General features: G+C 35.2%; 2 protein-coding genes across 2 annotated transcripts; one reads left to right on the top strand and one right to left on the bottom strand.

The window, feature by feature from the left end:
* Nucleotides 1–184: 184 nt before the first annotated feature.
* LOC147532579 (xyloglucan O-acetyltransferase 3-like) lies at nt 185–2,698 on the bottom strand. The gene is made up of 3 exons (XM_086651036.1): nt 2,300–2,698; nt 1,906–2,198; nt 185–1,073 (listed from the first exon to the last, which is right to left on the bottom strand). Exons 1-3 carry the CDS (start codon nt 2,571–2,573, stop codon nt 291–293), a joined length of 1,350 nt encoding a protein of 449 aa, XP_086507162.1. The 5' UTR covers nt 2,574–2,698; the 3' UTR covers nt 185–290.
* Nucleotides 2,699–8,212: 5,514 nt separating this feature from the next.
* Nucleotides 8,213–10,653, top strand: LOC147532578 (RNA-processing, Lsm domain-containing protein). The gene is made up of 5 exons (XM_086648525.1): nt 8,213–8,555; nt 8,681–8,840; nt 8,930–9,010; nt 10,097–10,220; nt 10,320–10,653. The coding sequence occupies exons 1-5, from the start codon at nt 8,426–8,428 to the stop codon at nt 10,365–10,367; spliced, it is 543 nt and encodes a 180-aa protein (XP_086504651.1). The 5' UTR covers nt 8,213–8,425; the 3' UTR covers nt 10,368–10,653.
* The last annotated feature ends 6,203 nt before the right edge of the window (nt 10,654–16,856 follow it).

Here is a 16,856-nt window from a genome sequence, read left to right as displayed (position 1 = left end):
ATGGATCCAAAGGGTAAGATTAGAAAAAATTCGGAATTAACGACTAGATTTGTCTTTTGATTTGTCCCAGTCAGCACAAAACTTTGCGTTTTATATAATAGATAGGTAGGTAATGGATCCAAAGGGTAAGATTAGAAAAAATTCGGAATTAACGACTAGATTTGTCTTTTGATTTGTCCCAATCAGCACAAAACTTTGCGTTTTATATAATAGATAGATATATATCGAAGTTGTTCTTGAATAATTTACAATATAATTTCGGAACAAACCCTAATATCTATTCTACATAGCTATGGACCACCATGAATCTTCTCCAACATAGCTAACAACAATTCATTCATTAAATCAACAGGTCCAGGTAAACACCAATGAAGACAATCATTATAACCATTCCTAAATTCATTTGGCCAATTAGAACCAGGATGTCCATCTGGTCTCATCATCATAGCCTTTGTCACATCCAAAACCTCAAATCTTTTATCTCTTTCTCCTTCTTTCTTCAACTTAATCCTCTCTATCTCTTCTACTTGAATGTTTCTTAATTCCCAATCAATTCCTTCAAGTTTAATCTCATCTTCTCTAAAAGGACTTGTTCTATTACACTTACCACCATTATTCCATGTCCCGTATTCAAAATGTGGAGGTGAATATGTTCTAAGAAAAGTAACCAACCCTTCACATTCTTTGCAACCATTAATAAACTCCAAGGCAGCTCGAAAAGCTTTCCGAAGAGCAAATGACATACCAAGATTAGGTATATTGGGTTCTTTATCACAATATACACATCCTATAACTTTGTCATTTTCATAGAAATAGTTTTGTCTGAAAAACCAATGAGCATCAGAGATGATGGCATAATCTAAATCAGCTAGCTTTTTGGTCCATTTATCATCGACCTTATCGATATGGATGTTGAAAACGCCGGTACCCGTGTTTGTATTGTTTTCTACCCTTTCTTCTGCAGTAACCATGAATCTAATCCAGAATACCATGAGAGTGAAATTGTGTGAAGGGAAGTAGAATGTTTTGAATTGATCATCTGTGTATTTGTAAATCTCTTTTGGAATTTCTTCCTGCAAAATATAGAGTTTCATAACTTTCATTAGGTAATAAGTAGTTAAAGGATCAAAAATGTGATTTTGATTTCAATACTGTATCAAATTTATTCCTCTTATGAGTGAGAGTTATCAGCATTGGTCTCTGAAGGAGAGATGGGAACGGGCTCGGCTGGGCCGACCACCCACGGGTACTAAGATCTTTGGGTAGGCTGGTCTTGCTAGCTCTGAAGCTCATTTTGGGGTTCAGGTGCCTTTGGCCTGTAACGGACCCGACAAACCTGTAAGATTGTGGAACTTGGACTTAGCGTTGGCCCTCAACCTCCGCAAACTTCCTTGATGGAAGCATCCGGGAAGGAAGATCTTCGCGCATGAATTTTATAGGCCCCTCATTTCACGGAGATATTAGATGCAGGTTCATGTCTAGTACAACTTCAACAAATTTCCACACCCATTGGTTTTTAGAGCGAAAAAAACAATTTTCGAGCTTGTACAAGGCTATATTATTTATTTAAGCATTGCAAATTTTTTTTTTGCCCGTCTTTGAATTAAAAATATTGTAGCTTTTGGTAAAAACTAACAAGCTAGGTTGGGCCTAGTCGGCCTATGATTGATATGAATACGGTAACGGGTTGTTAAACTCTAGCCGTCTATGAACATTTATAATTGAAGACAACTTTTACCCAAATAACATTTAAAATGATTTTCCAAAAGTAATACAGTTATCATACTCTATTTTATCAAAATGAAAAGTATAGAAATCTCAAGGATAAAATAGACAAATGTCCATGTTCATTTTAACCAAATGATAAAAGAACATAAGATGATAAAATAGAAGTATATACTTTACTTGAGATAAGAGACAAAGAAGTGATTCCATTTGATTACGAGCAACTGAATCACCTATAAACGCCAAGTTTTTACCTCGAACAATTGACAAGAATGCTTTAGGATCAAATCTTAGAAGATCACATTCATCTGGTTTCCATCTCCAGTTCAAATACTCTAGATTTTTCTTTCCATATTTATGACAATTTTTCCAATCTGGCATTAGTTCACAAGTCGAACTATTATATAATGGCCCTCTAAGGTCTCGTATCCATCGGCCCTTAAACAAATTACACTTATTTTCATTGATATTTCCTACATCAACCCAAACAAAGAGTAGAAATTAATAACAAAACAAACTAATCAAGGTTAATTAACAAAATAATTGGTTTAAGGATTCACTAAATTAAATGTACCTATTTTGGGTTGGAGTGAGAGAGAAGTTTCATTTGTGAAATACTTGATCATAGTATTGACCTTCAAAGTGGTCTGAGGGTTAAACTCAAAAGATTTTGGGGAATGGAAGATGAAGAGTGTGAAGATTGAGGTTAAACCTAATACCCACAACACAAATAATATTATTCTCCCTATATTGTATACTCTTCTACTACTACTGCTACCAATTTCTCCTTTTTTGTTGTAGAAGTGAAGGTTCTGTGGCATAAGAAAAGTAGATGACTTCATCATCATCAATAAGTTAGAGAGAGAGGAAATGAGGAGAGAAAGAAGATCAGGAGAGAAATGTTAAGTTGAATTAAGAGTTCAGTTTTGAGTTCATTATCAAGGGGTTTAAAGAATTAAGTGAGAGCTTTATGTTTTGGATGAGCAGTGAAAGGCTGGTACTAAATTGGCTAATTCTTGTTTGGCCCCTAAGATATGATCAACTATCTTGGTTAGTCCTTAAACATTCAAGCAGGTTTAATTTCAGCTCTCTCTTTTAAGAATTAATTTAAGAAAGGGTTACTTTTATTTTTCTTTTCCAATTTTACCTTTATTTTTCTTGTATTCGTTGTTTTCTTCTTCTTAATCTTCTTCATTTTCAGCCTTCAACTTCATCCTTTCTACTTTCTCTCACTAATTATGACGCTTCAAGTCTTAACAGTTGTCGATATTGTCTTCGTTTTTGCCACCTTAGGTCCAAACTTACAGATACGAAGTTTTGTTCTCGTCGAAACTCCACGAACCTACTCAAAAGACATCGTGACTTACTAAGCTTGAGTTTACGCCTATAGCCGAAAGTTCAGAAAATCTCGTGAGCGATGTGGGACTATCACACTATTCTCTCTTTCCATCGCTCTGTAGCTCGTCCACTTTTGTTTCTTCTCTCTCCACCAACCACATCTAGCTATTGGTGGTTAGGTCTAACCAATATAAGAAAAAGATAAACCTATCGTATCTTTTTTTTTTCCTTTGTTAAGGGTAAAACCTATCGTATCTGTTTTTGAGAAAACACATACGAAGGAAACTAAAATTGAAGCTAGGCGGACAAGATGCAAAGGTCGAATCAGACAAATCTTGGGGGGTTAACAAACACTAACTAGTCCTTGTAAGTAAAATTACACTTTTCACAAGAACTTTGAAAGAGCTAATAGTGATTTTGGGTGTAGTGTCATTTGATTTTCTTTTTCCAGCACAAAACGGCGTAATTGGTGTGTTGATCTGCTTTTTTCCATGTGAAAGTGATAAATTTTGGGAAATGAGAACTTTAAATCACCTGAGGGAGAGAGAGAGAGAGAGAGAGAGAGTAACGGCGTCGGCTGCGGTCCCATAGGCAAAGGTTTTTAATGGTTCTAGTGGCATCTTAAATTCGGCTCACATGGTTAATTATCCACATAAATAAATTTCAGTTGTTTACTTGCCTTATGAACTTTTATATACAAGCTCGTTTTCTTGTGAGTGTCTGTTATATTAGTTTTTTTTTTTTTTTTTTGCTGAAGTAGTTATGAGTAATGAGTCATACGATTCTGATCATAAATAAATATTTATTTTTTCGGTCAACTTTCTATTATTTTTTTTTTTTGTTGAAATGGTCAACTTTCTATTGGAGTATTTTAAATTTCTTACTCCACATATAGTGAACTACAACCAGAGTTATTATTTTGAGGGAGGATAATTATAAAACCTAGAATATAGGGGATAATACAAAATTAGGGTCCAAACTTAAATAATATTGTAAAAAAATTATTTATGAAAGTATAACTTTACCTCCAAAGTGAAATTTTGCGTCCAAATCAACGTGAAAAATATTTTTAAAATTTTCTAAACAAAACCCAGTTTGTTTTCCACAATTTGTAAATTTCTCTAATCAAATTCGTTTTTGCTAAAACATTGGTTAACAAAAATTTTTTGCAAAAATTTTTTGCATGTCTTCTTTTTCATATGACAAACACATTGACTGACACTAACATTTTAGCTAAATCATTTTTCGATTTGTCTTTTGAAGAAATACATTGTTTTGCATTTTTTTATGCTTTCACATAAACATTTAGACTAATGCATTTTTTAATGGCCGCGGCTTTGGGGAATAAAGAAAATTTTCCGGGGAATAAAGACTTTTCTTAAAACTAATCAAATAAGATTGACTTTTTATGTTTTTTATTATTGCTAAGGGGCTTCTAATTTTAGAAGATGCTATAAAAAAGGCTCCTCCATCTCATCACCTCTCTATGCCACTTCATCTTCTCGACACCTCATCATCTTCTCCGGCGAAAGTTGCCGGCCGGCGACCTTCAAACATAAAAAAAAAAAAAAAAAAAATTCTCTCTCCTCTCTCTATCTCTCTAAATTTTTTTTTCTCTCTCTCTAGAACAGATCTAGAGAGAGAGAAGGTATGTTCGTGAGAATTAGTTGATGGAAGAAATTTACTTGAACTCGCTCCCGTCATATCAAATCCACCACTGGGTAATGAAGATGAAGAAGAAGAAGCTTTTCCTTTACGAATCCCACCAGGCGATGAAAACTCGTCTGAGAATTCACCGTCAACCATTCTACTCGAAGGCGCTTGAGTTGGAGATGAACTAAAAACCGATTCAGAAGGATTATAACTACCAGATAATATGTGTTCCCCAATTGAAGGTCTTCGAAGTGGTGATGAAGGAATCGGAACAGGAACAGGACGAGTTGATTGAATCGCCATAGCTGAAGTTAAATTATCAGAAGCATGACAAGGAGGAGGAATCATGACAGGAGAGAGAGAGAGATTTCCCTGAAGGTGATACGTTCGTTACTAGTGGAGAAGACGATTCAAGGTGCACGAATTGTGATCTATCGGGAGGAGCCGCAGGAGTGAAAAACCCTACTTGACGAACTTTAGGATCAACTACCATTCTTGATGATCGACGAGCATCCATCAAATGAGAACGTAACCTTAGTTTTTTTAGGGTTTTGACTTGAAACGAAGATCAGTAATGAAGTTACGTCCATGAACGTAACCCTAGTTTCTTTTCTCAGACCTTCTCTCTCTCTCTCTAGATCTGTTCTAGAGAGAGAGAAAAAAAAAGGGAAAAAATAAAAATAAAATTTAGAGAGAGAGAGAGGAGAGAGAAAATTATTATTATTATTATTATTTTTTTTATGTTTGAAGGTTGCCGGCCGGAAAATTGGCCGGCCGACAACTTTTGCCGGAGAAGATGATGAGGTGTCGAGAAGATGAAGTGGCAGAGAGAGGTGATGAGATGGAGGAGAACTTTCAAAAAAATGTATTCTGTATTCCCCACAAAAATTTATTCCCCGGAGAATTTTCAAAAAATCTGGATTCCCTCGAGAATTTATTCCCCGGAGAATTTTCTTTATTCCCCAAAGCCGCGGCCTTTTTAATTTGTCTTTCGCAGAAATTAAAATGGTATGCATATCATCCTTTGTATTTGACAAACCCTTTCCCAAAAAAATAATATTTTGGTTAATGCATTATATATGTTGTTAATAACATAATTATATATAGGGTTAATTCCGATTTGTGACAACCTCACCTTTTTTGCCCCAATAAGTGTCCGACAGTTCGTTTTGGCCCCAATTTCCTGATTAGCCTCCACATTTTTTTATAAGCTTCTCCATTCTACCCTTATGGCAATTTCGTAATTTAAATTTGTTTTTTCTCTTTGTCAACCTCACCAAGCAATTCCACGTCACATTTGTCCACATAAGATCGCCGAAATATGTCGTCGGAAAATGTCGCCGGACGACATCTTTTTTCGGCGACCTCCATTTTTTTTATCTTCTTCTTCTCCAATCATCTCCTCCACCTCCATTCTCTCTCTTTCTCTTTCATGTCTCTCTCTCTCCTCCTATTTTTTTCATATGATTGGAGAAAGAAATAGATGATTGGAGAGAGTGAGAGACATGGAAGAAAAAGAGAGAGAATGAAGGTGGAGGAGATGATTGGAGAAGAAGAAGGTAAAAAAAAAATGGAGGTCTCCGGAAAAAGATGTCGTCCGACGACATTTTCCGGTGATCTTATGTGGACAAATATGACGTGGAATTTCTTGGTGAGGTGGACAAAGAGAAAAAAACACATTTAAATAACAGAATTGCCATAAGGGTATAATGGAGAAGCTTATAAAAAATGTGGGGGCCAAACAGGAAATTGAGGCCAAAACGAACTGTCAGACACTTATTGGGGCCAAAACAGTGAGTTGGTCACAAATCGGGGGCCAAAACGGAATTAACCCTTATATACATCGTAAACATTTTATAACATGTCCCGACAATTATATATGTAGTCAACATTTTATAACAAATCATGACATTATTGTATATGTTGTCAACAGTTTATAACAACAAAATTATTTATGTTGTCAACAGTTCATAGCAACATATTTATATATGTTGTCAACATAGAAGAGTAAAAAATAAATTACAGAAAAATAAGACGGTCTTGGTAACAACATAATTATATGTGTTGTCAACAGTAAAAAAAAAAACGTGTTAACAAATGGATTTTGGTGGTGGTAGAGTTGCAGCGGAAGTGTTGAAGTGGTGTTGGTGGAGTTGAGCAGAATGTGGTGGAGTTGCGACGGAGGTGGTGATGGTGGCAGAAGTGGTAGTGATAGAAGTGGTAAAGTGGTTGTGATAGTGGTGAATGTTTATTGATGGTAACAAAAGAGACAAATATTTTATTTTTTCTCGTAACCTAGCTTTTACAAAAGCCACGAAATTGTGGTTTCTATTTTTTTAGAAGAAGTGAGACTTTGCTTAAGATAAGCTGCAGTTATTCAAACAAAAATATAAAATTTTTAATAAGCACAAATCATGTTCGAAAATCTGACTGAAATCTCCCCAAATGTTTCCCCTCAAATTTCTAAATTTTTTATTTAGGGGCAAAGAACATAAGAAGTAGGTGAATGAAACCTACAACAATAAGGTGTCAATAAAATGAGGTGTTCCAGACGAATTGATCAAAGTCCAAGGGGGGTGGGGGGTGGGGGGTGGGGGGTGGGGAGGCGACATTAGCAAGAAAGGGAGGCCCATCTACTTCCCCTAAACGAACACCTTATGACTTCTAAGGAAGTCCACGGGCTTGGTTTACAATATGCCTACATTAGCTAGAGTTCTACAGGCACCCATTTTTTTTCGTAGATCTTTGAAGATTTGGTAAAAGTTCCGAACGAATAATCCCCACTTAGAGTCTTTTTGTGTGGTTGTTTTTTCCACCCATATTTAGAGGGAAAGGGGAAGAAGGAAGAAAATCAAGAAAAGGGAAGTTGAAGAAGTAGAAGCATGAAGGAAGAAAATGAAAGATACTCGAGATATAAAACACGAGAGTGAAACATTTGGTGCAATCAGATGCGAGAAAAGATTTTAAAATCTATATGTTAAGAGAGAAAGTAAGAAGAATCGAGATAAAATAAAATTTTAAAGATAAAAACAAGTTTTAGGCGCATTTCAATGTAGTTTGAAAATCTCATTAAACTTTTTTTCTCCTATTTTAGCTCGTTTTGAATACTATTTTTTTTCATTTTCTCCTATATTTCGTTCACTTCATCTTATTTTTTCTCGTTGTCACATTCCTTGACTCTAGGCAAGCCGATTTAATGAACTCTTAAGATTAGGAAAAAAATACGAGAGGTGCGTTCTTGTTACAATGACACTTTAAACAAAAGATAGAGACATTTTACAGTCCCGTAATGCTAGAGAAGAAGAAAAACAAGACTCCGAACAGAAAGTTTTATGTTGCTTGGCCATGATTCGCGGTTCAATAAATCAGAAACATCAGAAAGTACAAATAAAACAAACTATAAAAGATTTATTTCTTGAGTCTGCTTAGTTTTTCTAGTTCCGCATTTTTTTTTTGTTGAACTCTTCTAGTTCCGCCTTGGTGACTCCTTCGTGTTATAGACAGTAAACATCCGACGATCTCCCCTAAAATACAATCTCCCCTAAAATAAGTTGATTCTTCGAGATTCGTGTTCCTTTAATCTTCACAGGCGAAGTATCTATATTCCGGTAGTACGTGATACAGCATATCAACTATATCAGGTCACTTATTTAGAAAAAACAGTCATTAATGGAAGCAAAGAAGCAACAGTGAGAGAGAGAGAGGAGACATGGCCATGGACTCGAACAGCGGCGAAGAATTCGGAGTAGGTTGCTTTCTATCCATCAAAACCACATTAGGCGATGAATTCGAAGGTCAAATTATCACCTTCGATCGCCCTTCCAACATCCTCGTTCTTCATATCCTTTTGAATCTCTCTCTCTCTCTTTTAATTAGTATTTTTCTTCAAAGATCTTAATTAGGGTTTTTATTTGTTTAATTGATCAATATTTGTCAATTCCTTAACGAAGTTTTGATTGATTACAAGAAGGTTCAAAAACAGGTCCTCGTAGAAATATTCGTCTCTTGAAAGCCAACCATATTAAGGAATTTAACCTACTAGGGCAAGCAGAAGACCCACTTGATATCAACAACTGTTACCTTGATCTTCATAGTCTTCAAGCTAGAGAAGAATCCGCTATTAGGTAATTTATCAGATTTGGGTCAAACTCTAAATGATCCATTTTCGATTTTTAGTTGAATTTGTTGTGAAGTTTTGATTTGTGAATTGCAGACAAGCAGAGGTAGAGGCGGAACGGATTGGAGTTGGGGTTAGCAATGAAGCTCAGACCATCTTCGATGCCTTGTCTAAAACGTAAGTAGTAGGATGCCCTAATTTCACACTCTATTACTGATTTGCTCTTTTGTTGTTCAAAATTTTGCACTGTGAACTTGAAAAAGGAGAAAAATATAGAAATCCGGAGATTGGAAATTAGGGCAAAACTGCTTTTTAGATAGTTTGATCATATTAGATAGTTTGATTTGAGTGATAATTAGGGCAAAACGGCAAGGGGCATAGTCTTAGACTTAGGGTTTGCTTAAAATGGTGGTTTAGGTACCCATGATAACCATGGAGAAATGATGGCTGCTTGCTTGTAAAAACCTCTTACATTGTGTTTATGGAACAAGCGGAATGAAAAGGAAAAGATTAAGATGGGTGGGCGGGTTATCAGAGAACTGTGAAAGGAAAAGCATACAATAAAAACTTTAACAAAATGAATAATTAGGAGATGCAAATCGTCCATGAGTATATTCGAATGAGGGAAATCATGATAGTGACCTTGCATAACCAATGAGAGGTTGTGATCCATCTACTTATTAGCTAAGTACCATGCTCAAGAAGCCTCTTAACCCGAGTTTGGGGATTATGTTGAAGAAAACTTTTAAAAGCTTACTGATGATGGTCTAGTCAGGTAGATGCTCATGGTTAGTGCAAAGGGAAATATCAGATTAGAAGTGCTGAAAGAAAAGTGGAAAATAATAATTTGGGGTTTTTGATATTTAATGGAGCAGACTGGCCGAGATAGTAGTTTGTTGGCTATAAATTTAGAGTTGAGGGGAAGTGGTGAACTACAAAAACGTCTTCTAGTTATACAAATCGAAGATGAGTGTAGTACGACGACTGGGGTACTTAAACATCCAGAGAATACGCGAGTCTCATCGACTTAGCCACAAGGAGAGGGGTTTCTGTTATCACGATGTCTTTTAACTTTGGACTTCTCTATTTTATGGTTACCCTGTAAAAGGGTATTCTTGGAATCTACACCCCGTTAGACTATTCTCCTTCATCTCGCTGCTGTTCGGTTAATCTCTTTGCGTTGTCAATAGATGGTATCACTGATAAACTCTACGTTGGTTAAACGAAAGTCTTCTAATTCTTGCTGTTCCCATTTAATCCCAGGCTTCCAGTTCGTTGGGATAAAACTGCGATTGTTGTGATGAATGAAGTTCGTGTGAGCAGTCCATATCTCCCTGAAAACGTCAGTGGAGGCACCGCTGCTGCCAATGAACGGGTGAAGAAAGTGGTAATGCATAACAAATATATATATATATATATACTCCTTTTTCTTGTAAATTGATTTTGGACGTCGTATTTTCTCATGTATTTTTTTTTTCTCTTCTAGCTCGAGCTTCAAAGAAAGAAGTTGCATACTCATGGTCTCGGACAATGATCAGTCATCTGTTTTTTCTGGTTGCGGATAAAAATGTTAGTTGTGCTGAAGGCAATTAAATTTTGTGAGGTGAATTTAAGGTATGTGAAATTTTAAGTCAGCCAATTCATGTAAGATTATGCAATAGTTTTTACCAAGTAGAACAGTTTCTGCAACTTATGATTTTATCTAATGATTGTTTAGTTTAATTTATAACACAAATGAACCTTATCGGTTGTTTCTTGTTTCACTTTCTCTATTTCGATTTCCTCGACAACAATAGGTTTGATATATTGGCTGTGAATTAGTTAACTCTGCTTTTAGGCTTTAACTAACTTGCTTACTGTGATCCTGCCTAATGGTTGGGTTTATTAGAAGATGGGTATGGAAAGATGATTCTGTGAATTGTGGGGATTTTGGCTGCAATGCTGAAAGTGTGCTGTTGAAAAGGCAATATTTGTGTAGCTAGCCTGTTTCTTGGGTAGAGAGAGGAATTTGGTTGTCCCTGCTTTCCTGGCACCTACAAATCTATGCGACTGTTTGTCGTGGGGGAGAAATGCAATTACCAGGAACGACAATCTTTAGTGTTATTCATGGTGATCCTAGTACCTCATTTTGTTATTTGGTTTGGTCAGAAATAGTTTTTGTCCCTAGTTCACTTAATCTATGATTTCAAGAGAAAATGAATAGCTCAGGGTTTAGGATTCCATCTTTTGGGGAGAATCTTATACCGTTGGGGTGTTGTACCCAAACACGATTTTAGAATGTGATTCTTAGCGATCACATTTAGTTCTGGTGCACCAAACATGCCCTCATGATAATAGACGTCTCCTTCAGGATCCTCGGGTTCCAGAAGGACAACTCTGGTGGAATGGTTGTCAATTACTCTCTCTTTTGGGAACTCAGTATGTTGTGTGGTGGAATGGTTGTCAATTGCTCTTTTTTTTGGTCAATTCAAACTTCAAATTAGAATTTAGATCTAACAAACAAACACTGATTCACATTTTTCTTATAAGAGAGATTGTATAGTAGAGTTCAGACTACAAATTTCTAGAAAATCTTACAACTTTGGACAAATTCTGCAGACCTCCAGGGGTTTCTGGAGTTTATGTCAACACCTTGGACCACTTGGGCTACCAACTGTTGACATCTAGGGTCGGTATTAGGAGAATGCATCTGTACAAATAGTGCAAGGGTCTAAATAACAAAAATGCTTTAACGGCCACATTCTATTCTCATCGCCCCGTCACTCTCTCTCTCTTGTCCCTTCCCGACATTCTTATATTCTCGTCTTAATCATTTTTTTTTGGAATCAAACTTCATTTAAAGGCCAAAGGGCTAATGAGAATTACATCCTGAAGTTGAAAAATAAAGACACAACCAATACAGACAAACAAGTCAAGTTATGCTCATTTGGGGTGCCTCTAGAGCTGTCTGGTCCAATTAGTGGGTTGCTTTTCTGTTGTAGTCACCACGCCCATCTATGGGTGGTTTTTAACCGCTGCTTCTTCCATCTTCTCTTCTCGTTGTCAACCGTCGTCGTCAATCGTCGCCGTCAGCCATCAACTGTCGGCGAGTAAATCGAGTCCCCATCTCCTTGAATGGAAAAGTACGAACTCTCTTTGTATTGTAGTTGTTCCTTGCCAATTATGAGTTCTTTTCTAGCATTGTCGGTGGTTTCTGCCATTAATTGCAGCAACTTGAGTCTTCTACTACAAAATGTTATTAAGAGAACCAAAAACCACAACGTGTATAGTTTATGGATTGAAACTTCTTTGGATGAATTTTGGGCTATGACTGGTTCCGGTGCATCGGTGGAGAGAGTTGTAAGTTGTTGAAGAAACTCTCAATGGTTTTCTATGGCCAAACACTCGATCCTGAATATGAAAAGGAGACAACAAAATGATCCTAAAGATCAACAAAACAGACCCTAAAAGACCAACAAAGAAACAACCTTTATTAAGAAATGAAAAAGAAATCCGGCGAAGAGAAGACCCTTCACCGGAGAAGCAAAATACTTCCTTCAGTTCTCTGTTGAGCAGTTATGAGAGAGAGAGAGGGTGCGGTTTTTTTAATCATTTCTTTATTGCTTTGAACCCAATGAACACTATTTTATCCTATTGTTAGTTACGTCTACATTTTCGTCCCATCCTATATATTATTCCGCTTAGGCCGACTTTTAATTATCGATAAACCATTATTTTGTTTTGAATTCTCAAAAAGGTTAGACAAGAGTTGAGACTAACATATATACCTATCTACCTGTTTGAGAGTAATTGTAATTAGTGACGAATCAAAATATCCATTCCACGAGTCTATATCTAAAGAGAATTTAGGGAGAATTTCGATGAAATCCTCAGCAGTTGCAGAGGGCGGGATACAAAAATGGATATATATTTAACTATTGGTAAACCAAAGGTTCCTAATGGCTGGGTTAATACATTTATTCTTTCCATAAATAATATAAAACCAAAATAAACCGAAAATAGAAAATAAGTCCAAAAATTTACTATTTAGTGGGTCCTATGCATCAAACCCTTTATTTCCTCCCATTTTTACTCTTTCATAGATATATATTTAACCATTGGTAAACCAAAGGTTTCTAATGGTTGGGTTAATACATTTATTCTTTCCTTAAATTTTAAGAGAAATATTTATGGTGGATATTTATTATCAATATTTATTTTCAAAACTTATATTTGTCTAAAGTAACATACCAAAACAATCGTGATTACCTAAAACGAGTGCCACTCTCTCTCTCTCTCTCTCTCTAACTTTATGTTCTTCGAACTTGAAGAAATTGTGAATTTGTGATTGGCTTTTTATCTCTACCTCGATATTTCCATCTCTAAAACATATTTTTCTTTGGAAAACATTAAGAAAATTATATATATGTCGATTATACTTAGAATCTTGTTAAAAAATTATTTTATGATAACAACAAACTTAAAATGTAACACTTTTTCGTACACAATGAATTTTGAAATCTCTATCACTATAATTTTGTTCTCATAAAAAAAATATAAACTGAATTTGTTTTTGCTACATTTTCAGTATTTTACTAGCATTTTCTTGATTCTATTGGCATCTGTTATGAATATGTTAGAAGTAGGTTAATAATCATTTTATTATTTCGCTAGCATCTTATTGATTCTAACAACATTTTTATATATAACATAATTCTCAAATTTTTTCTAGCATTATTTATTTTAAAAATTCAACAATATACTTACAAAAATAAATTCTTCTGAAATTAGATTGCATTTCTCTAGCATCTTAGTGATTCTAACAACATTCTAAAAAAATTATTTAAGAATAATAATTTTTTTTTTCTTTAGAATTTCTTTGATTCTCCTGCAATAAATATATTTCTCTAGCATCTTATTGATTCTAACAAAATAGTATGAAATTATATTATGTTAACCAAATTTTTAATATTTCTCTAGCATTTCACTGATTCTCTTGCACATGTGTTAATTTATGTTTCTCTAGCATTTCATTGATTCTCCTGCAATACTTATATTTCTCTAGCATCTTATTTATTTTGACACAATTCTCCTGAAATTATATTATGTTAACCAAATCTGCATAAAAAAGTATAACTAAAAGTTTAGTCATTACGATAAACGGAAAAGAAATTTTTTGTTGTGGGAAGAAATTTCCTTTTGAGGAAATAATTTAGTGAATCTTTAATTTGGGTTATTTTTTTTAACTTAGGATAGGTTAGGTAGTAATAAAAAATCAAAGGTTAGACATGTAATTTACTCTAAGTGAATTTATTTTCTATTTCAGATTATCTTTGGGCTCTAGACCCATTGATCATTCGATTTTGGACTTAAAACCCATCCTCCCTAAAAGAAAAGAGAACAAAACATGGCTAACAAATAGACTAAAATTTTGAATTTGCTTAAACGTCTTAGTGACTCCAAAAAGCTAGTGGTACCTCAAAAAGGAAAAGAACACCTAACTATTCAACAAACATTATGTTACATTAACCAAATACGTCAGAAGGGTTTCAACAAAAAAAAAAAGAATATGTTAGAATGGTCAAAATCCAAAATTCTCTTAGAATTTGTGAAACTAATGTTATATTACATTAACTACTTATTTTTAACAAAATATATTTTGAAAAACTTTAACAATTTAAAATACATTTGTTCACTTTCGGCACGAAAAAGTATCAGAATACGATGGATATATTGGTAGAGGTTGTATTTTCTTTACTTTTATCAGAATAACAACGAAAATTATGAATTTTCACCTTTATCAAATATCAATTCTGTGAATTCAATTTTTTTTTTGGAATGGACACAATACTGTTGGACTACAAGAACAAAATAAAAATGTGTAATTGGGTAATAGCAGTGTTAACTGATTCGAAAAACGTAGTCACGACTGCCTGAAGGTGAGCCGACGGAGCGGTCCTCTTTGGTTGCCCACCACTCTCTCCAAATGCCACGACCAACAAATTCAGTCATGCATGATGCACCAACTTTGCATTTGCTCCCTCTTTCTCGGGTCATTTAGCATTTTATTTCGAGTTCTGGTAGAAAACTTTGAAAAATAATTTTTTTTTTTCGAAACTTATGTCGTTACAGTTGAAATTGATCAAAGAAATTGTTTTATTCCTTGATGGATTACAAAAGAAATATAAGACTCTATTTATAGAGTTACAATACTACTAGTTTCTAATATTTTACTAGTTTCTTAATAGTTTATACTAATATATTTACTAGTTCCTAATTCTTAGTAGTTTCTAATATTTGATATTTCCTAATATCTATTATATGGGATATCTTAATATATAGAAAGATATTTCAACACTCCCCCTCAAGTTGGTGCATAGATATCGCACATGCCCAACTTGTCTACCATTTTCGAAAATATTCGACTTGAAACTGCTTTGGTAAGAACATCAGCCAATTGATCTTCAGATCGGACCTTTGGTAACTCTACAATGTTGTCTTCCAACTTTTCTTTAATAAAACATCGATCCACCTCAACATGCTTTGTGCGGTCGTGCTGGACTGGATTGTGAGCAATATCACATGCTGCTTTATTGTCACAATATAATGGAATTGGTCTTTCAGAAGGATATCCTAAATCATCCAACAGGAGTCTTAACCATAACGCTTCACATATGCCATCAGCCATTCCTCTAAATTCAGACTCTGCACTTGAACGTGCAACAACGTTCTGTTTTTTACTTCTCCATGTAACAAGATTTCCACCAACAAAGGTAAAATATCCTGCAGTTGATCGCCTACCATTTACTTCCCCGGCCCAATCTGCATCAGTATATACATCAATAGTTCGACAACTCGAATTTTTAGTAAACAAAATACCTTTTCCAGGAGCCGCCTTCAAATATCTCAAAATGCGTAAAACAACATTCATGTGTTTTTCACCGGGATTGTGCATAAATTGACTAACAATACTTAACGCATATGCAAGATCTGGCCTCGTGTGCGCCAAGTACATCAACCTTCCAACCAGTCGTTGATATCTTCCTTTATCAACCGGTATCTGATTAGGCTCCACTGACAACTTTAATCCTTCTTCGACAGGTGTATCAATCGGCTCACACGCTGACATACCCACCTCATGTAACAAATCTAAAGTATACTTTCTTTGGGATAAGAAAATCCCATTACTAGATCGAGATATTTCAATTCCAAGAAAGTATTTCAATGGACCAAGGTCTTTCATCTCAAACTCTTTAGATAAGTAATTCTGTAAAGCCTTTCGTTCTTCAGGATCATCCCCAGTAACCACCATGTCATCAACATATACAATAAGTGCTGTGAGTTTTCCTTTCCGCTTTTTTGTAAATAAGGTATGGTCAGAATTGCTTTGGTGATAACCGAATTCCTTCATAGCCTTTGTAAACCTTTCAAACCACGCTCTTGGTGATTGTTTTAATCCATACAATGACTTTTTCAATCTACATACCTTCTGGCTATGTATTTGTGGTATCTTGCATCCCGGTGGAAGGTCCCTATAGACTTCTTCTAATAGTTCCCCATGCAAAAAAGCATTCTTTACATCAAATTGTTGTAGTGGCCAATCTAAATTTGCTGCTAACGATAACAAGACGTGAACAGTGTTGATTTTTGCAACTGGAGCGAATGTCTCTGTGTAATCGACTCCATAAGTTTGAGTGTAGCCTTTTGCCACTAGTCTCGCTTTGTAACGTTCAATTGTACCATCTGCTTTATACTTCACTGAGTAAATCCACCGACATCCCACTGGATTTTTATCTTCTGGACGATCAACTAGCTCCCAAGTGTCATTCTTTTGTAAGGATTTCATCTCCTCATTCATAGCTGCTTTCCATTTTGAATCAGATAAGGCTTCCTGTACATTGTTAGGAATATATACAGTAGATAATTGATTTACAAACGACTTATTTGATTCTGACAACCGATGATCTGACACATACTGACTCATAGGATATTTGACTCTACTAGACAGCTCAGGTTCATATGTCGGTTTAGGAATACCTCTGGT

Source organism: Eschscholzia californica, unplaced genomic scaffold (assembly GCF_041429995.1).
Source record: "Eschscholzia californica isolate CP2 unplaced genomic scaffold, dmEscCali1.0.p SCAF_6, whole genome shotgun sequence".
Taxonomy (NCBI): Eukaryota; Viridiplantae; Streptophyta; class Magnoliopsida; order Ranunculales; family Papaveraceae; genus Eschscholzia; species Eschscholzia californica.
Note: the sequence above shows the minus strand (reverse complement) of the source record. Positions and strands in the feature narration are given on the sequence as shown.

What these genes read in the sequence shown, in the direction of transcription:
- LOC147532579 (XM_086651036.1), bottom strand. Translation starts at nt 2,573, where the DNA reads ATGATGATGAAGTCATCTACTTTTCTTATGCCACAGAACCTTCACTTC. An exon ending in CTCACTCCAACCCAAAATAG is followed by an intron (nt 2,199 to 2,299) that starts GTACATTTAATT and finishes GGGTTGATGTAG; the next exon opens with GAAATATCAATGAAAATAAG. An exon ending in TTCTTTGTCTCTTATCTCAA is followed by an intron (nt 1,074 to 1,905) that starts GTAAAGTATATA and finishes TATATTTTGCAG; the next exon opens with GAAGAAATTCCAAAAGAGAT.
- LOC147532578 (XM_086648525.1), top strand. Translation starts at nt 8,426, where the DNA reads ATGGCCATGGACTCGAACAGCGGCGAAGAATTCGGAGTAGGTTGCTTT. An exon ending in TTCCAACATCCTCGTTCTTC is followed by an intron (nt 8,556 to 8,680) that starts ATATCCTTTTGA and finishes TTGATTGATTAC; the next exon opens with AAGAAGGTTCAAAAACAGGT. An exon ending in AGAGAAGAATCCGCTATTAG is followed by an intron (nt 8,841 to 8,929) that starts GTAATTTATCAG and finishes TGTGAATTGCAG; the next exon opens with ACAAGCAGAGGTAGAGGCGG.